This window comes from Clinocottus analis, unplaced genomic scaffold (genome assembly GCF_023055335.1).
Source record: "Clinocottus analis isolate CAN_PGR_092001 unplaced genomic scaffold, fCliAna1.0.p SCAF_3, whole genome shotgun sequence".
In the NCBI taxonomy this organism is placed as follows: domain Eukaryota; kingdom Metazoa; phylum Chordata; class Actinopteri; order Perciformes; family Cottidae; genus Clinocottus; species Clinocottus analis.
The window spans coordinates 2,071,807-2,095,000 of NW_027176042.1; the positions used below are offsets into that span (position 1 = coordinate 2,071,807).

Here is a 23,194-nt window from a genome sequence, read left to right on the forward strand (position 1 = left end):
GTGTTTAAACTGATGCTGCGAAAGCCGCTTGTCACTTCAACAGAGAGCTCTTGGTGCAGAAGAAGAGACCCTTGATGTAGAAAAGATACACAGATTATGGAAGAAGACATGAAACACGTCTGCAAATGATTTGTTACTGACAGCTGATGCTGGTGAAGGGCTGTTTCTATTTTTCATGGTGTAACATTGTTGGATTGCCTTGAACAATAGGTCGGCTTCTCGAACTGGTCCAGAACTTTTCCAGTAGCTGTTGTTTAGGCCTCCTCTTACCTGACACCTCCAATCCCCAAGTCTCCTGCTATTATCCATATGCTTGTTCACAAACAACATATTAATGATATAAATGCACCTCAGAGCTTTGTCTCAAACCACTGAAGGCCACCTCTGTCACCTCATGTGCTGTCTCTCAGAAATCAAATGTCTTAAAACTTCCTCCAGCTAAATTAAGATGAAGCAGAAATATTAATATTTGGTTTGCCAAAGTTCATCCCTTCAAGGTGCTTTTCCAAGAACACATGTACTACTTTGATGTGTTTTTGGTTGTTTTGCATCCTCTGTATTGTTTTCTGGAGCTGTCCTCCTCCTTCAGGGTTTGTTTTGGACACGCAGCGGCTTAAACTCCTCCCAAATTCCAATGAAGGAGCAGAGACACACGTTGCTTCAGCCGGGCTCAGAGTTTCCACACTGGACCACAAAGGGAGGAGTTTGTCCTCCGCCCACGTATTCATGTCTGGGTCTGGAGTGGCTTGAGTCTGAGGTGAGAATGAGGAGGACTCCTGCTTGCTTTGATCATGTGCAAGATAGTTGTGGAGGACTACAAAGAGATCATGACTGGAGTGCAAGCATCAATGTGTGCTTTTATTTAAGGTTCCGTGTAGAAAAAGAGAATAAAAAAGCACCAGGCTGTCCTATTGTGTAAGCCACTGAGCCACCGTGGAGCCCCTCAGTAGCTTATTAGAACAACGGATGAGTGCTCCCACATGTTGTGCTTGTCAATAATCTTTGATCAACACTGAGGTCTAATAGACAAAGATACAACGCATGAGAAAAAAGAGAAGATGTTATCATGGTGTGTTTTCTGTATTTGTGGAGGTTGTTTTTCCATAATGAATTGACAGAGAAAAGGACATTAAACACGTATGGATTCATGAGGGCTGTATGTGTTACATAAGAGAAGGTTTCCATAACCAGAAACTCACAACTCTTCATGTGTTTTTAACAAACACACGGAGGAAACATGAACTGAGCACCGCCTCCTTTTTCACTCCGTAAAAAACAAACTAGTCGTCCCAGACAACAGCTTTATACCTATTTTCTATTCTAAAAATGGGATCACTCCATTCTACAAGCCCCACAGCCACCAGAGGTCCTGCCAAGGAGTCTGACACTGCACTAAAATCCAAATAGAACTAAAAAGGGCTCAGATTTCAAACACGGTGGGAGGAAACCAAAAGTAATGTTGAGAAAACAGAAAGAAGGAAAACAACTCGGGCCTTTCTGAGCCCACTGAAGCTTTTCTCAGTTAACACAGCGACGCAAATTCTGACCGCACTAAATGTGACTAATGACACATTTAAGCTTAAGAATGAATCCAGTAAGGCTATTTTTCTGACAAAGTTTCCCTGTGACTTCACAGCTCAGGTGTCTAGAAAGAATGCAGAGATAATATTTGCACATACGCATATGATATATTTACACTGTGCTGTGTCTACAGTATCATCCTGCACCTCTCGCCATAAATAGAGACAATTTAATTTGTAGAGAACAACAGGGGAAGGAGGGGGGGAGAGGCATTGTTATACAACAGCCAACCCTCTGGAGCCTGAAATAAGTACAGACACACATAGAGGGAGGAAGTGAATAAAAATGCGACCAGAATATTTGTGTGTGTGTGTGTGTTTGAACAGATAAGGAAGAGGAAGGACAAATGGAGCACAGGCAAATGACAGAGTGCAACAATTAGCCACGTTAGCGTAGAGGAGTCCTGACATTTGCCTTGTCACAACTGTCAGAGAAACTAAAATGGCTCTGATAGTAAATATGAACAGAGGCCAGCTGAAGAGGGCGAGATGAATATTTAAATGAATAGCAACTAGATACTTGTTGAACATGTTATGACCACATCCTGCCAGAGATGAGAACTACCTTCTCTGGTTAGAAAAGTAGGCTACTCATACCTCACATCGTTTCCCAGAGTTTCACTCTGAGCTGTCAAAAAGCTGAATCAGTGTGTTGCAGCGACATCTAGCGGTGGAAGTGCACAGTGACACCAGGGCAGTGCACTACAATACGCAAAAACGTTGCTGAAAATGCTTACACATTTTATTATATTATTTACATATTCTGACAACAATAAATATCAGAAATTGAAATACTGAGTTAACAAAGGTCATACAGAATTCTAATCCTAACCATCTATTGCATAATACAATGTTTAACAATGTTAAACATAACAATGTTAAACATACACGAGCCTTGGGTTCTCAGACACAATACACAGAGGATGCATTCGCATGTTGGTTTAAACTTTAAAAGTTTTTTTTTTTTTTTTTAAATCATTTTTTTAAACGTATTTTCATAGCCTTATTGTAACATGTATTCTTACCAGTAGCAGCTCAAAACCATATAATACATTTTTTTTTAAAATAATGTAATAACATTTATATTGAGCAGAATTAAGTTCAGCCTATTGGTTATGTCCTCAACAACAGTGCCAATTTCTCAATTAATAAAATGCACTAGTTTGTCGATGTGTGGGAGTAAAGTCTTCGACATGTGGTCAGATTTGAAAATGCCGAAGAAGAAGAAGTCCGCCGAACCCGAAGAAGAAGTACTTCCGTTGTAGTAAATGGCGGTTGTGAGCAGGGTGGCCAGTAAACATTACCACGGTTATAACTGTAACTGTCTCATTATCATCAAAACATGTACTCGAGTGTGTCGGAAACTCAGGATAGTTACAAAATGTGTATTTTCAACTTTCAGATCGGCTCGCGTGTCGCGCGGACAGGAAGTTCACTGAAAAAGAGACGAAAGCGACGCGAACGGGTAAGTGAATCTAGTCGGAGCTAACGCGAGGCTAGCACGGCTAGGTTATCGGTTAGTTAAGTAACACACGTCTGTGTTTGGTTACGCTATATTTTTGAAGAAAAATAACTAGCAACCTCCAGAAAACAGACATGCTGGATGAGCTAGCTCCCGTCAACTCCAGCTAATACTCAGAGGCAGATGTTCCTCCAACGTTGCGAGTTACAAAGTTGACTGTTGACGTCTTTTTAGTTGACAAATGGAGAACGACTGCGGAGAAAAAGACGCGCCGCCCGAAGAGACCGAGCTCCGGCTGAAAGTGGAGGCGCTGAAGCGGGAGCTCCGGGACTGCAGAGCCGAGCTGTCCAAGCTGCAGAAGCAGCTGAACCAGTCCGACAGACTGCAGAGGAGCACGGACAGCTACAACGAAGACCTGCGGAAACAGGTGCGCACAGGACCGGAAGCTTCATTTAGTCCACATGTGACGTAATGCACCTCAACTACAAAAGAAAAGGGATTGAATCACAATTTGTGAATCATGAGTAGCTACAACCATTTTTTAAATCATGTTTTTACATCTAAAACACACCTGTAACTTATTAAGAATTCATCATATCATAGCAATACTATTATAATATTTTTGTGCAATACTGTTATGTCTTTTATACTTTGTGCCTTATTTCTTTTAAATTTTTACCTTGTTTATTGTAATTCTGTGTTAGTAGGACCGAGCAAAATAAGCTTTTCACAGTATAGAATAACTGTCAGGTATCTGTGCTTATGACAGTTAAAACATCTTGAATCTTGAACTTCCAGAATGTCTGCCACATTTAAAATGATTTTTCATCCCCAGGTCGACCAGCTGAGTGCAGAGATTCATGAGCGGAAAAAGAAAGATAAAGACAAAGTCCACAGTGAAACTCAGACGGAAGAATACGTGTGGACAGAAACAGGTGTGTTCACTTTGTGTTCATATAAAATAAATGACATGACGATTTCCGTTTAGAGTGTTGACACATTTTTCTATATTTCTCAGATTATTACAACTACTACTACGGAGATCAATCACAGAACCCAGAGGCTTCAGACACTAAGGACGGCTTGTACACGGCAGCAGCAGCTGTGGAGGCGGCGAATGGCAGTGAGGCAACAGAGGTTTCAACACCTGTTGAAGCTGCTAATGCTAATGCTAACTCCAACGCTGGTGACAGTGTTGCAGTCACAACAGAGGTTTGTTTGGTTTAAATGTTACTTAAAGGAGAAGTAAGGGTATCATACGTTATGGCTGTTAAAGTGTCATGTCTCTTTCAGGAGGGTAATGGGGGATCCATAGCTGACATGTTGAGGGCTACTGCTGAAGAGGCGATGACACAAACTGGGTTTGTCTTTGATGAGACGACTGGGATGTACTACGACCACAGCACAAGCTTCTACTACGACTCGGTTTGTGATATTAAGTTGTCTCTGCACGATTCATTCCTCTGACACATTGGTTGCAGGTCCGCTTATCGCATTTGTTTCTCTCCCGCAGGCCAGTCAGTTGTACTACGACGCCAACACGGGCTTCTACTACTGCTTTGATGCAGAGAGTGGACGATACCAGTTTCACTCCAGAATCGAGGTGCCTGCTGTCCAAACGGCTGCAGAGCCTTTCCAAGACAAGAGCACGAGTGAGAAGAAAAGCAGGAAGTTGAAAAAAGGGTCCAAGAAAGCGTCCTACCAGGATGAAAAGGTATGAAACACCCAGATCCTTTTGTGTTGATGCATGACATAAATACATTTGCTGGCTTTTGACTTCGTAGTTCCCCTTGAACACCTTGATGTTTCGAATACTCGTGACTATTGGTTTCAGTCTTCAAATGCTTGTTTCTTTGCATTAGTTTGAGGTCAGGCGACTAAAAGATTATCCTCTGACCTAGGTGCGAGAGGTGACTAACTCATTGGCTAAAATGAAGATTTCTTCTTACTGGAATACTGCTTCCCACAGAGGTACACCTTTTAATTCTAACTTGCAAAGCAATTCAGAAAAAAAGTGTTGCTAATACACAACTCGTACAGTTCCAATTAAAGTGTCTGGTCGGTCAGTCTCAGCATTACCTTTGACAAATAGAGACTGATGTTATGATTCACAGTCTTATTGTGTCTATGGTAAGAGATTTTAACACCTTCATTAATGTAATGGCCGAGTGAAACATACCCTACTACTGAGGATTACACAGGAGTCATTTGGTGGAGATAGTGAATTGTTTTTGAAGACTGAAACCAGGTACACACAAGTGCAAGATGTGAGCAGGTGAACGGGATCTACAAAGCCAGCTGGCCCTGCTAATCTGGTAATCTCACTGTCGACTGTCTGGTGGCAGGATCTCACATTGGACGAGGGGAAGTTGGAAGAAGAAGAAACCGAATGGGTCGAGAGGAAAACGACGAAGAAGACGGCAAAACGGAAACAAAGGTCTCGCAGTCCAGACGAGGCTCCACGTAGGAAACACTCCTCCAAACGCAGCAAGTCTTCATCAAAGAGGAAGAGGCAGAAGACGGATTCACATGAGGATGACGAAGATGACTATAAGGATAGATCAAAGAAGAAAAAGAAGAAATCCAAGTCGAAAAAGCCGAAGAAGAAAAAGAGTCCGGCTTCGAGCGACGACTCCGAGGGGAACAGCGAACCGGAGGAGGGGGAGATCACAGAGTCGGAGAGGGAGGAGTGGGAGTCCACTCCCTCGTTCTCATCGTCTTCTAGCTCCAGCTCCAAGGGAAGCCCTGAGTCAGAAATGGAGACCCAGACTCACGAAGGTGAGAGGAAGAACGAGCTGAAGTTAGAGCTCGTTCGAGACGCGCATCTCGAAAAAGAATCGTTGGTGAATGTGTTTTATCTGGAAGTAACTTGAAGCTTTTCAGATCATCACCCCGTTGTTTGACCCTCACACTTCACACAATGCAACAGGTTTGTTTTTCTTGCAGCGAAAGACATTTGGCCGCCCTGTGTGAGAGTGACGGTGGTCAGATCCCCGGTGCTGCAGGTGGGCACGCTGTTCATCATCACAGCCGACTCTCCGGCCACCGTCGGAAGGTTTGTGATCATTTTTTAAACAACATGACTTGCATCTTACACACTGTTAGAAACTTTTGTCCCAAGGAAAGGTGAATGCATCTTGTTGTAGACAGAACTGAGAAATACCCGTGTGATAGAAGTGATGTCTCTGATGCCATAAAGAGGACAACCTGCCGTCTTTCTGTTGCAGAGAGAAGGATATGGACCACGCCATCCGAATACCAGAGATGGGAGTCAGCAAGGTACCCGTCTCCGTTTGTATTTTTGCCCAGTGATCTCATAATTAATTTGCGTATTTGATGTCCCTAACTGATCCGTGTTTGTTGCAGTTCCACGCAGAGGTGTACTTTGACCAGGAGCTGCAGGGCTACATGCTGGTGGACCAGGGAAGCCAGAATGGGACGGTCATTAATGGCAACCGGATCTTGCAGGTCAACATCTTTGTCTGTTGCCTCCGAGCAGAACCGTAACACTTCACCTGAACAATGACGTCATCGACGCTCGTTCCTTCCGCAGCCCAAAACCAAATGCGAGCCACACGCGCTGATGCACGGCGACGAGGTGAAGATGGGCGAGTCCGTGCTGTCTTTCCACATCCACTCGGGGACGGACACCTGCGACGGCTGTGAGCCCGGCCAGGTGATGGCTCACCTCAGCAAGCACAGAAGAGAGGAGAACACAGGTGAGACGGCACAGCCACTGAACAGCATTTTGTTTGGATAGTCAGGGATATTGGATGTCTGAAAAGCCTGACACGCCTTTTTCTTTGTTTAAACCTTTTCTCAAACAAAAGCTGGACGTGTCATTGCACTCACTAGTTGCGCAAGACAATAATTAAGAGTTTCACTCTGTATTTCCCCTGAAGGCCCTGCTCCCTCGGTGAGCAAAGAGGATAAAGAAGCACTGAGACAGAAGGAGCTGAAGCAGATGAAGGCAAAATACGGCCTACAGGTGAGTGTCATGGGGACGAGCCGCTGCCCGCTAAACGCTTCACCTCTTCACCTCTTCACGCCTCTCAACCTCTCTGTTCGCTGTGCTTTCACGTCAACAGAGCAGTGAGTACGAGGAGGCCAAAGCGCTGAAGAACCCCCGATACCAGGACCGAGCGCAGTCTCGACGGCAGACGGTGGGCAGCGAGGGCGTTTTTCAACGAGACGACGCTCCCGCGTCCGTCCATCAGTAAGTGTGCTGCCCGAGAGCAAGTGCTGAAGGAGGATAAGAAACGGATGCAAGGGGTAATTGTGTGATTTCTCTGACTCGTCTTCTCAAAGGGAGATCAGCGAAGTCAATAAAGGACGGAAAATGCTGGAAAAGATGGGCTGGAAGAAAGGAGAGGGGCTGGGCAAAGAGGGAACTGGAATGAAAGACCCGGTGAGACCGTCTGCTGTTTGCAGATTCAGTCGAGTGCATTGCGGAGCAGCGCCGTGATTTTGATCCCTTCCTCCACAGATCCAGTTGAAAATCCGAAAGTCCCAGTCCGGTTTGGGGGCCGGCGGCGCCGTGTCTCTGGACTGCGTCTCGGTGACCAAATCGAAGTCGCAGAAGAACTGGGAGAAAGCCCGCGAGAGGTTCGCCGACACGTGCCAGCCGGACGCGGCGTCGCCGAAACCGCAGAAGAAGACGACGTCGCCCAAAGCCTGGGTCAAAGAGGAAGTGCCGGAGACGACAAACACACCAGCAAGCTGTGACACGAACGACAGTTAGGAACAACTGAGCGGATGAACCACGAGGTCTGATGCGCCTGAGCAACTCTGTTTTATACATAAAGCATCGCTGGACGCTCAGTTTCCCCCGTTTCCTTTTCTCACAACTGCTCTGAAGCAACGATGTCACCGTGGTCAGCGTGTCCACCGCTGTGCGTTCACATCACTTGTAAATGTCACTGGGTGTGGAATGTGTTTTTACTTCTTCCATAAGTGAACTTGTATGGAAAGTTTACAGTCTCAAGAGACTCTGAAGACCAGCAGTGTGTGTGTTTTACAGTCCAGCCCGCGGAGAAGCGTCCCACGCCGACGAGGACATGATGCGCCTCGAGCAAATGTTGACACAAAGGAGCTATATTTCTCACAATGAGAGCGTGTCGTGATTAAACTGAGCGTCAAACTGGGACTGATCGTGTTGATGCGCTCACAACAACAACAACAACAACAAGCGCTGCACATAAAGATGTTATCATGATCAAACTTTTGCTCCCGTTTGTCATTATGGTGAATACCAAAACACACACACACACATCCTTATGTAAGGCCGGTGAGCAAACAGTCCGCCCGTCTTATCTGCGGCTCGGTGAGGGCGTGTGAATATTTGCATGTGTGTGCAAGTGTACGCTTGAACCGAGGCCGCTCGCCAAACGGGGAAACGAAATGTTGATTCATGCCACAGCAAAGAGTATTTCATACTCACTGCTGCACTACGATATATATTTCTATATGTTCACGTATATGAAGCAGTACTGCGGGAGAGCTGAGACACGGGTTCACCTGTAAACACAACTTTACAAACTGAACGGCAGGTGAGGGTTGACTCACATGGCGCTGACGGTGCGACTCCTCGTGCCGTCTCGCTTGCTGCCGATCTTCTGACTGATACTCGCACCCATCGTGACCTTTCCTCTCCGGCTCGTGAAGGCAGCACCCGCAGCGTGTGTGTGTGTGTGTGTGCGTGTGTGTGTGTGTGTGTGTGTGTGTGTGTGTGTGTGTCTATCTAGTCTCATGCTCTCTTGAGACGCTCCAGTGTGCTTTGTGGCGCCGTCAGGGTTCTTCTTCTCTGGTGACAGGTGGCCCCTCCCCCCCTCAAATCTCCTCCCTCGCCCTCGACATGAAGGTAAACACCGGACAGCTGACTGTCGTGTCATAAAACAGGGCGTGTGTCCTCTGTGCCCTGCTGGTGTGGAGTAGAAAGTCTCAGCCATATAAAGAAGAATGTGGTGAGTCATGAGATGAAGCGAGTTCATTCTCCTGGAGGCTCCAGGCCTCAGAGATCTGGCTCGGCTGGTTTCCCACACTGGGAGCATTCAGAGGAACACGGAGCCGCCGGTTTATTTAGGAGTTGTGATGCCAAATGTGAAGTGATTCTATGTTTAGGGAAAATAAATCACCAGATTTGTGTGTTTATGGACAGGTGTGTTGTCAAATGAAGACAATCAACGATGCATCTTTGTTTGGATGAACTTCCTGCTGACTTCACCCAGATACAAGTGGACTGAAAAAGCACCGAAAGGGTTATTTTGTATTTGCAATATTAATTGTTTTTTCAAATAAAAGATCTATATTCTGCATCCGTGTGTCACAAAACCAAAAGGTTCTTCTGTCCTGTATCAGTGTTTTTTCACACAGGTTGTGAAACGGTGACAGCTCATATTAATCTCGCAGAAATAATAGAAACGTGTCTTTCCTCGTATCAGACTGTCAGCGTCAAGTGGAGACACGTCTTTAAACATGGAGCTGCAAGGGGTTCTGGGTCGTGTGACGGACCATAAATAGTGTTTCAATCCTTGTGATTGTCCAAGAGAAACAACATGAAACTCCTCCGGATGACTGGAGCGACTTTCACGGAGCAGATGAAGAAAGTGGAACGATGCTAAAAGCTGCCATCACAGCGTCTCGCTCTCATAAAGACGCCTTGTTTCCCCCCTTAGCTTTGGGCTGCACAGAGGTCAAAGGTCACGGAGCGAGAACAGGTCTCACACACACACACACACATGAATGAACACTGCTGCGTGCTGCATTTTAAATAACAGGAAGAAGAAGGGAGCGCCGGCTGCAGATAAGCTTCAGGTATCCAGATGAAGTTCTGATCTGATCGTTAAGACGCGTCAGAGGTTTTAGATAAAGGTCAAATATGTTCGTGACATCATTTGCTTATTTCTCCGATGTAAGGTTGAATCATATGAAGTAAAAATAAGTTATTATAGAGAGTTATGTTACATTCAGTATGTTGTCAAACTAGAAATGTAAGCTTCAGGAAAAATGCATTCATGTAATTAAGTTGAATTACATTAATTATTGTTACGACACACACACACACACACACACACACACACGCACACACACACACGCAGCTCTACTTCGTGGGAGGAAGCCTGACATCAGCTGGTAGACTTTGAACATTACTGCTGGAGTCTTTGCACTTTGTGTTAAAGCGACCACACAGTACTAAGAAGAGAGCAGCTCCTTCATCATCATCATCATCATCATCATCATCACTGGTAGTTCCCCTGCATGTTGCAGGATGTCGTGTATTTCCATGCTGGTCACGGGCTCTGCTCTCTGCAGTCTGTAATTTAGGAAGATGCACCTCATAACTACTAGAATATAGAATATAAACGCAGCTCAGTGAGCCACGGTTTCATCTGGTAGACCTGAGTTGCAGTTTGTGCGTTGCAGTTTGTGCGTTGCAGTTTGTGCGTTGCAGTTTGTGCGTTGCGTGCAGCTCGTTGTTGTAGAAGCAGCTGCAGTGTGTTGATCACAGCGAGTCAGAGCAGAGTGACGCTCTGGTGCAACACACAAACCCGTCCTGCGGCCACGTGAGTGAAGACAATAGCTGTAATCCCTCATCTGGCACGATGGGTCACTGCAGCCGAGCATCGGACCACCGGACCACCAGGCTGATGTGTATGAATGAAGCATGCATGGTATTCATAATGGAGGATGACACACGCATACTTTTCATTGTCCAAGAAGCCTTTGTGCTCTTTTACACAACACTGTTCATGCAAAACTCTACATTTCCTCTGTCATAGCTTTATGAGGAGCTTTAATTATGTGTGTTGACGTTGCATTTCTTTATTAATGGATTTAATAATGAGTGTTTATGTAGCATTTCTTTATTATTAGATTTAATAATGTGTGTTGACGTTGCATTTCTTTCCAGAGGTATTTCCTAACATACTGCATTAAACTACAAATTGGAAGTACTTGTACAATACAATACATAAATGTTATGTGTTTTTTTCTTCTCAACAAGACTTCTGCAGCTTTCTTGGTTACTTTGCAGATGAAACTTATTAATAAGGTAATAACTGATATGTTATTTTAGGAAAAGCTACCCAGCAGTTTATCAAGTTGTTAAATGTTTTTTCCACTTCTACTAGCAGTAACATTTTAGTGATGTTAATATATCCATATTTATAATTATCATAATATAATTTGATGGTGAAATGGATCATTCTGCAAGAGGACTTTTGGGACTTCAATGCTCTTACTTTTATTCTTTCTGGTGAAGTAAAAAAATCGGCATGCTGCTTGATTCCTCTCTCTCTCTCTCTCTCTCTCTCTCTCTCTCTCTCTCTCTCTCTCTCTCTCTCTCTCTCTCTCTCTCTCTCTCTCTCTCTCTCTGACCCCTCAGCTCGACCCCGACACACTTTCATTTCCTCTCCTCTAGACGGCGTCTCTCGGCCTCTCGGCCTGAAGCCACGCGAGTCTGAAGGAACAGTTCTGTGTTGACTCAACTTCCCGTCACTCAGCCGGCTCAGCCGTGCCGAGCTCCCGGGAAAACCAGAACAGAGCACACACACACACACACACACACACACACACACACGATTGTACTATTTTAAAACTGGTCTAGAAGGCAGTCGACAGAGATTTAAGCAAACACAAAATGCACGTGAGTGCTCGTGAGAGGAGAGGAGGTCTCAGGGTTTAAATGCCTCTCAGAGGTCAGAGGTCATCCCACTGGAAGAGGAAATGATCCTCATTCCTTTGGGAATACATTTATTTCCCTTCTTCAAAGCGAATCACATTATTTGGAGAAAGAAACCTCTTGCACAATAACGTTAAAGCTAAAGCGTGTTATGTAACCTCAAAGCTGTCATAAGACCTGTGAGGGGGAAATGTTCCCGTACGTCACAGCATGCGTCTCACAGTTAAAACCACATCCAGACCCAGAGTCTTGGACTCCAAACTGAATGGAAATTCCAAGAAGGCTTCCGGCTTCCTCCCAACAAGTGGACTCAGTCAGCGCCGTCTTCCACCCCTGTGGCCCTTCCTGCCTCTGGGTGTGTCTCGCTGTGACCTCATCTTCCCAGAAAACGCTCCAGAAAAACCTCAGCGGCTCACGTGACGCCGCCTCCATGTCGACGGGGACGAGCCGGTCCGTTTATAGACACAACATCTCGCTTTGCTCATAACATCAACAGCACTGGTGTCCCAGCTCATTCAACCAGAGCCTCCACCAGTGTGTGTGTGTGTGTGTGTGTGTGTGTGTGTGTAGCATCCTGTTTATACTGCTGCTGCTGTGACAACTTGTAGAGCCTCATTGTTCTCGCTGCAGTTCTTTCCCATTCAGATCTTTGTGAGTCATTCTGCAGCCGTGGAGCTGTGAGTCTCCACAGGAGCAGCACTAGTGGACAGAGGTGCAGCACAACACACACACAACACACACACACACTGCTGGGTGGACTCGTGGGGACAATATATATGAAAAGAGGCTTTGTGTGCACCAAAAGGACAACAGCCCCCACGCGGCCGCAGGACGTTTAAAGCCCGCTCAGCACAATAAAGGAGTCATCTGGCGAGTCAGCAGATCAACAATAAAACACAGCTAAAGTTCAGCAAACATGCACTTTGCTGCAGCGTCTGACAGGCAGAGCAGCGGCCACACGGCGAGGTCCAGAGAGACAGTCGTACCTTCTGGGAGGACTGGTGGTGCTGACGGAGCTGCTGGGAGCTTTGTGGATGGAGAAGTCCTGGACCGAGTCTTCACGGGACTCTGAGCCGAGAGGAGCCGAGAGGAGCGAGGAGAGCTTCTCTCTGCGTGGCGGAGCTCAGTCCATGTGGCTGGATGGGAAGTGAACTTTCTGGGCAAAGAGCCAACTGCAGAGTAGCTTTTAAAGACACAGCAGCAGAGCTATATAAGGTTAAGACCCGTCTTACTGTGAACAGTAAGGCCAGATATGTTCAGCGGCTGTTTTCATCAGCGCCATGCTGCTTTATTACTTTTACTTATGCTAATGAACATTTATGATTGCAATAGACTGTAAAAACTATATGCATCTACATTTAAACTAATATCATAGATTCACACTGGCTGCTTTATTTGTATTTATTTTATAAAACATTATTTTAAGCCACATACTTGCACTTAACTTTCATTATTTCAATGTTCTGCTACTTTATGTTTCTGCTCCATCTTAAGTCAGAGACACACGTTGTACTTTTTACTCCACTTCATTTATTTGCAATAACTTTAGTTACTTGTAACTTTGCAAATTCAGATAATCAATAAATGTAATTAAATGACCCGAAAGCTTTAATAATATAAACATTATTCTTTAAAAGGACATTCTGCATCTGCTCCAATCTCGACTATCTGCAATTTATAATTTATAAAATAACACATTTTGGTGTCATAATGTTATAGTTTTGTCAATCATAGTAATGGCCATAACACACACTTAAACAATACAACAAATATTCACACTATGCCAAACAAAAACATGAGTCGTAAATGAGGGAGAGTCTCCATCTAGTGGCGACACGAGAGAAGGCAGCTGCAGCAGAAACAGCTGTTTGCTGCTGCCTTCAGGGACAAACTATGACACATTATAGAAGTATTTTCTATTTCATTTCATGTGTTTTCTATTTGTTTTTGGTACTCTGACAAAAAAAATAAATCTGCACCACAACATGTTAATAATTTAACTGTCATGTGAAACAGAAACAATAAAGATTATAGCTCAAAGAAACGAGGCGGAAACTTCACAAAAAGTCCAATTCTTGTCAGACTCTTCATCAGACTCTTCCTCAGACTCTTCATCAGCCTCTTCATCACACTCTTCATCAGACTCTTCCTCAGACTCTTCCTCATACTCTTCCTCAGACTCTTCATCAGACTCTTCCTCATACTCTTCCTCAGACTCTTCATCAGACTCTTCCTCAGACTCTTCCTCAGACTCTTCATCAGACTCTTCCTCAGACTCTTCCTCATACTCTTCCTCAGACTCTTCATCAGACTCTTCCTCATACTCTTCCTCAGACTCTTCATCAGACTCTTCCTCAGACTCTTCCTCAGATTCTTCCTCAGACTCTTCCTCAGACTCTTCATCAGACTCTTCCTCATACTCTTCCTCAGACTCTTCATCAGACTCTTCCTCAGACTCTTCATCAGACTCTTCCTCATACTCTTCCTCAGACTCTTCCTCAGACATGCGGCCTCCCTCCTGCATCCTCCGGGTCAAGTGAGCATCCTTCCTCGCGTCCTTTCCCCTGATGGATGAGCCGGCTGGACTTCCTGCTGGTTTCTGCATCCTTTCCTCATCTCCTTCGTTCCCTCTGTCGCCTGGCAACAGGCTGCATGCTGGGTAAACACGCAGCTTCACTTCACGTTCAGGTGCTCGATACGGGGAAATAAATGCTTCTCACAATGAATATAAGCCAAGCTAATAATTATTAATAATGTTTAAGCTACATTGTGACTTAGCCTCATGGATCAGAACATATTCTAAAGATAAGAGTTCTCAAACACGACATCGATCATCGTTTCACTGAGCGATGGCGTCCGGAACATTTTCATTTAACCGTTTTGGTTTTTACACTTGAGAGATTTACGTTTGACTGTTTTTCTCTCGTCTCTGGTTTGTTGTGAAGGAAACTTCTTGTTGATGGAAGTGTTTAGTGCGGGTAAACAGCAGCGATGCTCATCTTCATCAAACATGATGAAGTGAAGCAGGAGGCGAGGAGGCAAGGAGGCGAGGGGGCGAGGAGGTGAGGTGGCGAGGAGGCGAGCAGCCGAGGAAGTGGGGAGGTCCAGATCCACAAGCACCACAATGAGGACACACAAAAATGTCACAAGCACTTTGATAATGTGAAATAAACAACCTGCACATGTACATTCATTTATTACTAAATGTACTTTTAAAAACCTAAGAGGACGTTAAAATATGACTAGATTGTATGTATATTTACTGTATATTTATCTTAGCTTCATGTAGTATTTGCTTGAGTAAGTTGTACTAGAAGACAGAATAAACAAAAAATACAAACTGTGTCTAAGTGTTTTACAAATCCCAAAAAATGTGCTGTGTGTGTGTGTGTGTATGTGAGTGTGTGTGTGCGTGTGTGCGTGTGTGAGTGTGTGTGTGTGTGTGTGTGTGTGTGTGTGTGTGTGTGCGTGTGTGTGTGTGTGCGCGCGTGTGTGCGTGTGTGTGTGTATGTGTGTGTGTGTGTGTGTGTGTGTGTGTGTGTAGGTCAAGAAGGGTCAGGAGCAGCCAAAGGGTCCAGAAGTAGAAGATCATCTTGTCTCCACATTGATTCAACACAACAATGACATCATAACTGAGACCCATAATGCAACCTGCTGACTCTTTGCAAACCACAAAACACAATTTATTAACACAAACATAAACATCTTATCCAATGACAATAAAAACACATGGAAGTTACATCACTCCAGCATCAGCATCCACATCATTATCAGCAGCAGCAGCAGCATCATTATCATCAGCAGCAGCATCATTATCAGCAGCAGCAGCAGCAGCATCATTATCATTATCAGCAGCAGCAGCATCATTATCATTATCAGCAGCAGCAGCATCATTATCAGCAGCAGCAGCATCAGCAGCAGCATCATTATCAGCAGCAGCATCATCATCATCAGCAGCATCAGCAGCAGCAGCATCATCATCATCATCAGCAGCAGCAGCAGCAGCAGCAGCAGCAGCAGCAGCAGCAGCATCAGCAGCAGCAGCAGCAGCAGCAGCAGCAGCAGCAGTATCAGCAGCAGCAGCAGCAGCAGCAGCAGCAGCAGCAGCAGCAGCAGCAGCGCGGCTCAGACCCAGCTGGCCATATTGTGCACCAGCTCTCCGCAGATCGGCTGCGTCACACCTACAAAAGCCTCCTCGCGGCGCTGGAGCGTCACTCCGCACATCAGGAACAAAAACGCCGCATCGAGACGCCTCGAGCCCGAGCCGGTGAGTACCGGGACGCGGGGACCAGATATCTGTCCTTCACGGCGAAGCTTCGGTCCTTTATGTCGAAGACCTGCGCGTCCTTCCTGCGCTTTGTGTCTCGGACCACACATTGTGTGTGTCTGTGTGTGTGTGTGTGTGTGTGTGTGTGTGTGTGTGTGTGTGAGGAGCGGAAACAAAGCGCCGAGATAATGATGGATATGATTTCCTTGAGTGATTTATGGTGCACGCGCGGTGGCTCTCGTTCAGACGTTCAGACGCCTTGTTCCCCCCCCGCAGGTTGGTGTTTTATGAGCAGAGAAAATGGTGAAACTGGGGAATAATTTCAGCGAGAAAAATAACGGGAAGGTGACGTCAGAAGACGGGTTCGACACCATCCCGCTCATCACGCCGCTAGATGCCAGCCAGCTGCAGTTCCCCCCACCAGATAAGGTGAGATGCATGTTGTGTGTGTGTGTGTGTGTGTGTGTGTGTGTGTGTGTGCCACTGCAAAGGGCCCTTTATTCCTGTTTAATGCAATCAGAGTGTCCCCTCAGATCCTCCCAGAAATATGATTTCCATAAAACTATCTGACCCATCCTGCTTCTGTTGAACTCTCCTTTTTTTCCGTAACTGCGAGCTGATTGGCTCTCCTCTCGGTCCGTGTTGTCACGCTGTGGCTCCTCTTCCTCCAGGTGGTGGTGAAGACGAAGGCCGACTACATCGAGGGCAAGAAGGGGAAGCTGCGATCTCCCAAAATTGCAGAATTCTCAATAAGCATCATTGAAGGCGTGTCTGAGCGACTCAAAGTAAGACTCCCTCATCATCATCATCATCATCATCATCATCATCATCATCATCATCATCATCATCATCATCAGATCCCTGTCTCCCTGAACTCATGTGTCATCATATTAACAATCCCTCACCGATCCAAGTTATACTTAGTTTTCCTTCATGCCCTGCCGCATGACATAATGCTCAATGATTCACTTTAGCCCCGCCCCCAAACTCTCATTAACTCAGCTGCTGCCATGGAGATGGCCTCTGAACGGCTCTCTCCCACCTCCCTGAACGCCCCCCTGCGTCTGGCAGATGTGTCTCACACACACACACACACACACACACACACACACACACACACACACACACACACACACACACACACACACACACACACACAGCCTGCAGAGGACGCCGCTCTTCCTCCTGAGCAGAAGCAACAGATCTTCTCCTGTGAGGTCGTCTTCCTTCAGTCTTTCATCCCCCCGAACATCTCGGAGAACACGCTCCCGTCCTCTGATCAGCGCGCGGAGACGTCGCAGGCGGCCCTTTCATCCCCTTTCATCCCCTTTCATCCTCTTCATCCTCTTCATCCTCTTCATCCTCTTCATCGCAGATCGTCTCTTTCATAATCTCCTGTTGCTTCGTGCGCGTCCTACTTTCTGTTCTCTGTGCGCGACGGATGAAAAGTGTTGTTCATTCACGTTGACGCGAGCTGTTGAAGTCTCAACAGCAGGAAACATGCTGATGGAGGCTGGGGGAGGAAAACACTCACACCCTCCCACTCCTGGTCTCACCCCCTCCCACTCCTGGTCTCACCCCCTCCCACTCCTGGTCTCACCCCCTGGTCTCACCCCCTCCCACTCCTGGTCTCACCCCCTCCCACTCCTGGTCTCACCCCCTGGTCTCACTCCCTCCCACTCCTGGTCTCACCCGATCATGTTAGCCCCTCCCACTCCTGGTCTCACCCACACCTCGTCTCACCCTCTCCCACTCTCCGTCTCACCCCCTCCCACACCTCGTCTTACCCTCTCCCAATCCTCGTCTCACCCCTCCCACTCTTCGTCTCACCCCTCCCACTCGTGGTCTCACCTCCTCCCACTCCTTGTCTCACTCCTCGTCTTACCCCCTCATCTCACCTCCCTCCCACTCATCGTCTTACCCCCTCCCACTCCTCGTCTCACCCCCTCGTCTCATCCCCCTCCCACTCCTTGTCTCACCCCTCCCACTCCTGGTCTCACTCCCTCCCACTCCTCGTCTTACCCCCTCCCACTCCTCGTCTCACTCCCTCCCACTCCTCGTCTTACCCCCTCGTCTCACCCACCTCCCACTCCTCGTCTTACCCCCTCCCACTCCTCGTCTCACTCCCTCCCACTCCTCGTCTTACCCCCTCGTCTCACCCACCTCCCACTCCTCGTCTTACCCCCTCCCACTCCTCGTCTCACTCCCTCCCACTCCTCGTCTTACCCCCTCATCTCACCCTCCTCCCACTCCTCGTCTTACCCCCTCCCACTCCTCGTCTCACTCCTCGTCTCACCCCTCCCACTCTCTGAAACACCAGCAGCCGTTACATAACTCCCCCGAGAGGCGAGCGCGTTGCTTTACGGACGCTCACACATCTTCCTGTTATTCTATGCAGAACACTCTGTATAGACCTGTGAGTTACTGTCACACACACACACACACACACACACACACACACACACACACACACACACACACACACACACACACACACACGCTGTCTGTGTGTCCTGCAGGTGACCTTGCTGGTGGTCTGCGCGCTGGCCTTCCTGGTGTGCGTGGTGTTCCTGGTGGTCTACAAGGTTTACCAGTACGAGCAGCCGTGCCCCGACAGCTTCGTTTACACGGTAAACACGAGCGAAACACGCGGTTATGTTTACGTCATTGTTTCCTAGAAAACACATAAACCTCATGGAGTCACATGTCTCAGTGGAACCAAGCGTTTGAAGGCCCACGTTCAAGTTACATTCATCATTTATTCACCAAAGAATCCGTCCTTTCAATATCTTTCAATAGTTTTGAGACAATCTGATAGTTTTCTGTTTGTGAACGATGAAGAATCATTTAGATATTAAAGTGTTTTTCCAGCTTTTGATCTCGACGTGAATGAATTGATCTGAGTTGTTACATGAATTCAAAGTGAGGATGATAACATGATCTTCCTCTTTCAAATGAAAAGCTGAATTCATAAGCAATAAATCACAGCATTGCTCGCTCCAATACATTCAGATGGACTGTGTGGCGTCGAATTCAATCTATTGTGAGCAAACAATACACATTGTTGTGTATTGGACATTATTGAGTAGGACTTCATGATTCCTTTCCACTGTAGCTTAGCATGTTAGCTTAAACCCGACAGCCTTGCTGCAAAACCTGTAAGGGTGTTGACTCTCTTGTGTCTCCACATCACATTTCAAGATGAGGTAATGCAGCATGTTTTTATGCAGTCGTTTCCTGTGAGGATCAGAACTGTGACTCACAGTTTGTCTCATTCCACTTTCTCCTGCATAACAATGTGTTCGCCTCGCGTGTCCTTCCCTCCGTCGGAGCAGCAGGGTCGCTGCATGCCAGCGGGGATGTACGGCAGCTACCCCCCTCAGGGCCCTGGGGGCCGCGGCCGCCTCTTCACCCTCATCAACCACTACAACATCGCCAAGCAGACCATCACCCGCTCCGTGTCCCCGTGGATGACCATCATGTCCGAGGAGAAGGTCACCCAGCAGGAGACGGAGACGGCCCAGAAACTGGCTTAAACCGGCTGGAGGGAGGAGGGAGGGGGGTCAGGGAGGTGGCCTCACCGGCTCCAGAGATGAAAGAAATACATAAATAATATTGGTTGTGCCATTCAAGCAAACCTCAGAGTCCTGAAGGGCCCGAGATGCTCTGCAGGCTTGTTGATGTCGTTTGGGCAGCTGATGTGTGTGTAGCAGGAAGCGAGCCTCATCCACGGGGTCACGGTTTGTTTGAATCGCATGTGTTGTTATTTATTTACACTTTAAACACACACACACGCCCGCACACACACACACACACACACACACACACACACACACACACACACACACACTTTGTACATACACGTGTTAACCTGTTGAAAACTGTGGAACCAATTTGAGCTTCAGACCTTCTTTTCTATTGCGCTTGAGTCGTTGTAGGAACCCCAAATTAATTCCAATACTTGTGTTTATTGTATGTATTTGTTCAGCAAAGTCTTGGGAAAAAAATGTATATCTGCAAAAATAATCACTTTTAAAAGTATGAAGTATGAACATCCTGAATGATATGAGCTAGATTCCCCCAAAAAGCCTCCTGGAGCGTCAATAAGACACCTTTTTGGAAAAATTAGGACCTAAAGAAGCAGAATCTGCAACAAAAATCCCAATAAAACAAAGTCTTGGTCTGTTAGGAAGGAGTTTCAGTCAAAAAACTGTGTCGTTTGGTTAAAAAATTACATATTTTATGCCAAAAGATTGTCTGAATGGGGCATGCTGGGACTTAAAATGGCCGCAGGAAGGATTTTCACACGGTTTCCAAAAGGTTAACATGTAACAGAACTCACTTTAGTACTCACATCGTGAAATGACTGTGAACCATCTTGTGTCTGCGTGGCTGGTCTTTAACTCACATGCACGCACGACTCTCCAGTTTGCTTTTGAAGCCGTTTCCTTTCCAACGTCACGGTACTGGCGGCGCATGTCGGACCTCACATTCATCACCGAGCGACACAAGTTTGGCCGCAGAGGTGTCCAAACATCTGTGTTGAAACATGTCACCGTTATGATATTGTGAAGACATGAGGCTCGACGTGACGGAAACCTTTGAACCGGCGGAGAGACGACATGTGACTTGTGGTTTTCAGCCGTGAAGGAGTTTTTAGTATTTGGTGCATCGAGTCTTTTCCACCAGCATTGATGATTGTCTCTCTTTCTTTGTGAACACCGTGTGCTTTTCTTTGCCCGGCCACTGAGCGGTTACTTTCCATGTTATGCTCCTGTATTGAATGTGTTTTGCATCGCTAGTGAAGACACAGTGTTGTGCGATGCTCTGCGTCGGTCCATGTCTCCGCAGACGGCCGCCGGCCGCCATCGCAGACACTGGACGTAGGTCGATGTCGTGGAACAATCTGACGGTAGTCGCTTGTCCTGTTGCTTTTTCTTTTTGCCGTGTTATTTAACTTAAACTGTCACAAAATGATGTACCTTTTTCAAATATGTAACGATTACCATTGAAGTGCATTTGCTACATAAAGAAATGTTGAATGAAAAACTGAAATAAAGTGCCCACATTTCACACCAACGACCAAGTGGATTGCATATATATATATAAATATATATATGAACAGGAACATGTGATGCTCAAAGCCTTCAGGGCAGAAAATAAATAGAGTAAAAAGCTGCAGCTCCCAGGAGGTAAGATCAAAGAAACTAATTCTCAGCGCTGTAAAGCTTCAACTAGGATATTTTAATCCTAATAAACAGATTAGCAGAAATATCAGGAGGCTGCGTGTCGACAGGTGACATAAACCAGCTGCTCTGGGTTTCATCTCAAAGCTTGAATATGAAATATGTTATAAACTGAAGAAAGGAGACGAAACATTTCATTAAGACTGCTCAGCTTTACTCGAGTGTGGATGTGTGTCAGTACAGTTATGCCGTGATAGATATCCAATAACTTTCCTCCTGCAGCCCACAAAGTGCCTGAAAAGCAAAACATTCATCAGGATTTTGACAGTGAAGTGTAACTCATGTGTCGTTGTGGCACACGCATGTTTACATGCTGTACGTGGAGCAGCGAGCGTGAACAGGATCCTCGGTCTGTTTCAGACCGACGAGAATCGTTGCTGCCGATCAAACCTCCGTCGCTGCTTTTTAGTGCCAAAGAAACACGAGTCCAGCTACAAACACAGCTAAAAGTGGACAAACGGCCTCCATAAAAGGGCTTTTGCTCCCCCTGAAGACACTGAACAAACACTATTAGATAGTCGGCGTCAGGTGGAGGGCTCTTCTCAAAAGGCTCCAGCGTGGTGAGCTGCACATCCAGTCCCAGTGTCGTCGTCGTCGTCGCCTCGTCGTGAGGCGAGCCGTGCACGGCGCGCGCCGGGCGGCTTCCCGCCCCGCAGAGTCCACGCCGGCTCGTGGCGTTAGCTGTCGTACCAGTCCAGGAAGAGGAGCGAGAAAGAGCACATGACCAGGAAGAACAGGATCCACACGCGGAAGCCGGCGTTGTTTTTGATCGCCTGGAGATGTGAACAAGGTTACAGATTTATTAACATGAACCAAAGGAAAGGTTTGAGTACCACGTGCACAGCAGACGAGTGCCGTCACCTCTCGGATGTCCTCGTTGCCTTCTTTGACGTTCTCCGTCGCGCCCACAACCAGCTGGTGGATGCTGCCGATCTCCGTTTCCTGTCACATGAGCAGGACAAAGTGTGTTCAAACGTCAACGTCTCCTCAAAACACAGCAGCCCAGCGAAGGGAATGAAGAGGAGCTCACTTGTTGCAGGACTTTCTCAGCGAAGATCTCCTGCAGTCGAGAGATCTCCACCACCTTCCCCTCAATTTGCCTGAAATGCACAAAAGAAATATCCCATGAAAAAAAGAGCACAGAGCATATTCAAGCACCTGCAGATGGCACAGGTATCACAGGGGTTTGCTCTTGACATCTCAGGAGCATCTTCTTGTTCCCCTCTGGAACAAACAAGCCAATTCCCTGTTACTTTAATCCTGAATGGATGACATGTGCCGGTTCACATGATTGCTAAGCAGTAATAGGAGGTGTTTGTGTGACTTATTCACACAAGATGGATCTCTGAATCTCCACCAGAACATCTCTTCACCTTCACGTCCCCCGATCAACAACACAGACGTGTGAACACAACGTGATGACCGACTCCTCCTCGTCCTGGACTCACCTCACTTCATCCACCAGGCTGTTCATCTCACTCACCAGCCTCTGGTTCTCCTGCTCAAACTACACACAAACACACACAAACACACACTATTAGACTTCATCAGTTGTTTTTACTGTGTTCAAATATGCCACTAAACCTTAACCACAAACCTCTGGCTAAAAATATACATATAATTTAGACATAAAACAATTGAATTCTCATTAAAAACCTCCTCAGTGAAGCAATGCATGTGTGCATCTAGAAGTATAGCTGTAGTTTCACACTACATCTACATCAAAGTCGAAGCTTTAACGTCAATTCTTCTGCATGTGCAAACATACAGATAATTTAAAAGTCCCCCTCCTGTACAACATATAGTGAATACAGATAATAATAATGATAGCAAATGGTAAACAGGTAAAAAATGAACATATAGACAACATATATATTTAGACATAGGAGTGTAAAAGAGGACGGAGTGTGGAGAGAGTTCAGCTGTAGATATAAGATGTAAATGTACTGTATGACATGA

General features: G+C 46.3%; 3 protein-coding genes across 5 annotated transcripts in view; 2 read left to right on the plus strand and 1 right to left on the minus strand.

The window, feature by feature from the left end:
* Positions 1-2,813: 2,813 nt before the first annotated feature.
* On the plus strand, positions 2,814-7,863 carry aggf1 (angiogenic factor with G patch and FHA domains 1). 3 transcript variants are annotated; one of them, XM_068595133.1, is made up of 16 exons: positions 2,814-2,897; positions 2,983-3,045; positions 3,277-3,469; positions 3,878-3,977; positions 4,061-4,254; positions 4,336-4,467; positions 4,556-4,756; positions 4,944-5,013; positions 5,989-6,097; positions 6,270-6,321; positions 6,409-6,510; positions 6,596-6,761; positions 6,945-7,030; positions 7,131-7,258; positions 7,351-7,450; positions 7,529-7,863. In XM_068595133.1, exons 3-16 carry the CDS (start codon positions 3,284-3,286, stop codon positions 7,781-7,783), a joined length of 1,881 nt encoding a protein of 626 aa, XP_068451234.1. In that variant the 5' UTR covers positions 2,814-2,897; positions 2,983-3,045; positions 3,277-3,283; the 3' UTR covers positions 7,784-7,863. The 3 variants fall into 3 exon arrangements, with proteins under 3 accessions (XP_068451234.1, XP_068451232.1, XP_068451233.1); XM_068595131.1 differs by lacking the exon at positions 4,944-5,013 and adding an exon at positions 5,388-5,820; XM_068595132.1 differs by lacking the exon at positions 4,944-5,013 and adding an exon at positions 5,388-5,820 and having other exon boundaries at positions 2,833-2,888.
* A 7,991-nt stretch (positions 7,864-15,854) lies between these two features.
* Positions 15,855-21,063, plus strand: LOC137796545 (neuronal vesicle trafficking-associated protein 1-like). The gene is made up of 5 exons (XM_068594542.1): positions 15,855-15,989; positions 16,266-16,418; positions 16,661-16,774; positions 18,509-18,619; positions 19,325-21,063. The coding sequence occupies exons 2-5, from the start codon at positions 16,290-16,292 to the stop codon at positions 19,523-19,525; spliced, it is 555 nt and encodes a 184-aa protein (XP_068450643.1). The 5' UTR covers positions 15,855-15,989; positions 16,266-16,289; the 3' UTR covers positions 19,526-21,063.
* A 324-nt stretch (positions 21,064-21,387) lies between these two features.
* Positions 21,388-23,194, minus strand: part of stx18 (syntaxin 18) — a 14,644-nt gene continuing 12,837 nt past the window's right edge. The window contains exons 8-11 of the mRNA XM_068594540.1: positions 22,684-22,742; positions 22,266-22,335; positions 22,097-22,177; positions 21,388-22,008 (exon numbers count right to left, since the gene is read on the minus strand). Coding sequence (XP_068450641.1) covers positions 21,913-22,008; positions 22,097-22,177; positions 22,266-22,335; positions 22,684-22,742 — 306 coding nt within the window. The 3' untranslated portion in view covers positions 21,388-21,912. The remainder of the gene's footprint in view (positions 22,009-22,096; positions 22,178-22,265; positions 22,336-22,683; positions 22,743-23,194) is intronic.